At 42.6% G+C, this 4,006-nt stretch overlaps 1 protein-coding gene across 1 annotated transcript in view; it reads left to right on the top strand.

Annotated features, from left to right (window-relative positions):
• The first annotated feature begins 234 nt into the window (after positions 1–234).
• LOC138950817 (uncharacterized) overlaps positions 235–4,006 on the top strand; it is a 23,718-nt gene continuing 19,946 nt past the window's right edge. The window contains exon 1 of the mRNA XM_070322533.1: positions 235–301. Within this exon, the coding sequence (XP_070178634.1) occupies positions 288–301 (14 nt within the window). The 5' untranslated portion in view covers positions 235–287. The remainder of the gene's footprint in view (positions 302–4,006) is intronic.

The following is a 4,006-nucleotide window of genomic DNA, read 5'->3' as shown; positions in this document are numbered from 1 at the left end:
ACGGCTCCTTTAAAAGAGCGGTCAAAGGACTTAACCGTGTGACTCTTAGGAAATGAAAGGGCGCATGCAGAGGCTTAGCTGTGGGGATTGGAACCCTATCCCCCTGGCACACACGACAAGTGTCGGCTGGATGCCTATACCCTCGGTTGAGAAAAAGGAACGGAGTTAAAAATAAAAAATAAAGTCGTCCACGTGTCTCTCTTTGCTCCAATCCCGTGGTCTTTCATTTTTGCCCCGACTGTGACTGGACTCGTTTGACCGTGGCTGGGAGTGCTGGATAAACGACCATGAGACCAAACAGGTGAATTATATTACACGGTGTTGATGATTTTAGTTATCTCTGATGATATTTTAACTGAATGTGCTGGATAAACGATCATGAGACCAAACAGGTGAATTATATTACACGGTGTTGATAATTTTAGTTATCTTTGTCGATATTTTAACTGAATGTGCTGGATAAAGGACCATGAGACCAAACAGGTGAATTATATTACACACTGTTGATGATTTTAGTTATCTCTGATGATATTGTTTTTACTAAATTTATAATAGGATAATAACAATATTTCTATTTTTATGTTGCAATTCCTTACAACGGTATTATACGTTATTTGCATTTTTGACCAAACGTGTCGATTATATTGCACAGTAGGCCTATATTAATGATTTTAGTTATCTCGGTCGATATTTTAACTATTTTTTTGTGAAGGGATGATGAAAATGGTTCTTTTGTGATACAGTATTTAACGTTATTTGTATTTTGTATCCAAAATATGACATTTTAATACGCATATTGAGTTGTCAGTGTTCCTCCTAAACCACGCTAGCGGTCAAGGTGAATAGTGACGATCGAGATCTGTTTTAAATGTCATATTTGTGTCAAAAGTATAAAGAACATGTATGTATCGATCCATTCTTGTTGGACGACGGGACTGCAACCTTAGAGATTCCCTGGTTCGATCCTCTCTTCGTTCCCCAGTTCCCCTACAACCCGGCACAAACGCATGCCAGAACCCTCGTTGCCACACCTGCCCCCACATTTCCCATTCTACCACTCTGACCGGCCCCCAAAAAGATTTCAAAATTAAACGCACGTTCTCTTGCACCAGCCGCAACCTCATCTATGCCATAGCCTGTCTCAAATGCCCCAAAGTAACAGCTATTGTGTTTTCAGCGTAGCAATAGGGTCCGATATTTAGACGAGACAAGTATAATGCCGACGAGTCGAAGACGAGTCGCATTATACTTGTTCGAGTCTAAATATCGGACACTATTGCTACGCTGAAAATACAATAGCGATTATATAGCTGTTTTGACCTTTATTTGTTGTTGCAAAATGACAGTTTTTGCGTCGATGCGTTGATCTCAGGCCGACAGTTTTGATAGCAGACGCCGTTTCTTATGCGCATTAGTTTTGGGCAGGCGCCACACTGACTTTGGAAAAAACTCGATCTGACAACACAGCTGTTAAACAGCTTTTTATTAGTTCATTCGTATACAACAAAAAGAAGTTTGAGTTTTTTTAAATTTTTAACAAGACTACTTATGAAGAAGACCAAAACACAACATCAACGGAAAACTAGAAACAACTGAAGAACTAGGATGGAACAAGGGGAGGAAAAGAGAACAGCTAATCTGTACAAAGCGAGCAGACGGCAGCAACGTTTTCAGTTTGGGTGAATGGCATTTATACTTGTCTCGTCATGAAGCGAATTTTTCAACCTCAGTTATAAACGATGGGTTGTACATCAATACTTCAGAGGGGAAGTGGGGTATTTAGTGTGGAGTTACGAGATAAGAAAAGCCGAATGCGAAAGTTTGTGTCAGTCGGCAACTGTGAACTAAGCTCACAGGCACACAAAAACGGCTGTTCCGTTTTACTCCCCTGTTTGTACTACATCTTTCGACTTTGGGCATTTTGTGGTGTTTAGGGACAGAAAATAATAGGTTTAGTCTTGTTTCATCGGGAATTTAGCAGAAAGGGTATGCTATCGACATTTGTAAAGCTGAAATCATTCCCGAGAAGAATGTCAAGTTGTCAGTGTATGCTGTAGTCGATCAGTGAAACATCATGTGGTACAGATGGGTAAACCGGAACCATGCGTCTTTGTTATTGACAATATGCTTTGTGTCAGTCGGCAACTGTGAACTAAGCTCACAGGCACACAAAAACGGCTGTTCCGTTTTACTCCCCTGTTTGTACTACATCTTTCGACTTTGGGCATTTTGTGGTGTTTAGGGACAGAAAATAATAGGTTTAGTCCTGTTTCATCGGGAAGTTAGCAGAAAAGGGTATGCTATCGACATTTGTAAAGCTGAAAAACATTCCCGAGAAGAATTTCTAGTTGTCAGTGTATGCTGTTGTCGATCAGTGAAACATCATGTGGTACAGATGGGTAAACCGGAACCATGCGTCTTTGTTATTGCCAATATGCTTTTGGATATTGGCAAAAATGGCCGACTTGGCCGGCATTATGCTTGGATGATCGGAAGAGACCATCCAATCACAGCCCCCGAATTCCCCCACGTGTCCATCAGAATAGCTATATAGCTATATATATTACTCTACATTGGTGAGACCGAAAGAACCCTCTTTACTCGCTTCACTGAACATCTGGCAGATATTCGGCATCGCCGCTGAAGGTCTGTTGCCCAACATTTCAACAGCAGCAACCACACCTCCCTGGATGCACGTGTGAAAGGTGTCTCCACACCTGACGGTTTGAATGCGAAAATGTGATGTACTTGTATTCCCCCAAACATACGGATGAGACGAAAAATCGAGGTCCCTTCGTGTACACTACATTGGGGTGTGCACTTTAAAGATCCCACGATTGACAAAAGGGTCTTTCCTGACAAAATTGTATTGGCATAGATAAAAATGTCCACCAAAATACCCGTGTGACTTGGAATAATAGGCCGTGAAAAGTAGGATATGTGCCGAAATGGCTGCGGTCTGCTGGCCGATGTGAATGCGTGATGTATTGTGTAAAAAAAATTCCATCTCACACGGCATAAATAAATCCCTGCACCTTGAATATGTGCGCGATATAAATTGCATTAAAAAAAAATTAACAAAAAATTAAAATTAAAATCAAAAATTTTTTTTAAAAAATCCCTGCGCTTAGAACTGTACCCACGGAATACGCGCAATATAAGCCTCATATTGATTGATTGATTGATTGACATACTGTGGATTTACGGTACGTGTGTGTGTGTATTTGTATTTGTGTCGGTGTGTGTGTGTGTGTGTGTGTGTGTGTGGTTTTGTTTCTGTGTGTGTTTATGTGTGTGGTTATGCGTGTGTGTGTGTGTGTGTGTGTGTGTGTGTGTGTGTGTGTGTGTGTGTGTGTGCAGGGCCGGACTAGGCGAAGAGGAGGGGGGGTTGCCAGTGGTGGCCCAGGGGGATGTCCCCCCTGGCGGCAGGGGCGGATCAGTTCATTTTATGGGTGTTTTTTTTCAAAAGTATATTGTGAAGATATGGGTGTGAAGGCACAAAGCGCCGAGCCGACGGCGCAAAGCGCCTAGCTTGCTAGGGGGGTCCGGGGGCATGCCCCCCCCCCCCCGGAAAATTTTGAAAAAAAAGGATGCAAAATGGTGCAATCTGGTGCATTCTGAGGATGATCATTACCAGTTTCAGGCAGCAGATTTTGTCACTGATTAATACCCCAAAAATTGAAACTCAATGTAAAATAAAGAAATGCATGCCTCATTCAATATTTTTATTTTTTGGCTGGGGGGGGGGGGGGTCCGGAAACCCTAGAACCCCCACCCCCTCGTTGTGGGGGTCAGGGGGCGAAGGGTAGGTCATATTCTGAGATAGGAAAATGGTCGCTCCTTGCATGAAACGGCATAAAATAAGCAATAATAAAAATAAAAAAAATAAATAAGGTACATGTTTAGGCTAGGGGGGGGGGTTGCGCAACCCCCATAACCCCCCCGGTAGTCCGGCCCTGGTGTGTGTGTGTGTGTGTGTGTGTGTGTGTGTGTGTGTGTGTGTGTG

Source organism: Littorina saxatilis, linkage group LG16 (assembly GCF_037325665.1).
Source record: "Littorina saxatilis isolate snail1 linkage group LG16, US_GU_Lsax_2.0, whole genome shotgun sequence".
Lineage (NCBI taxonomy): Eukaryota > Metazoa > Mollusca > Gastropoda > Littorinimorpha > Littorinidae > Littorina > Littorina saxatilis.
The sequence above is the reverse complement of the archived record's forward strand: the minus strand, read 5'-3'. Positions and strand labels throughout refer to the sequence as shown.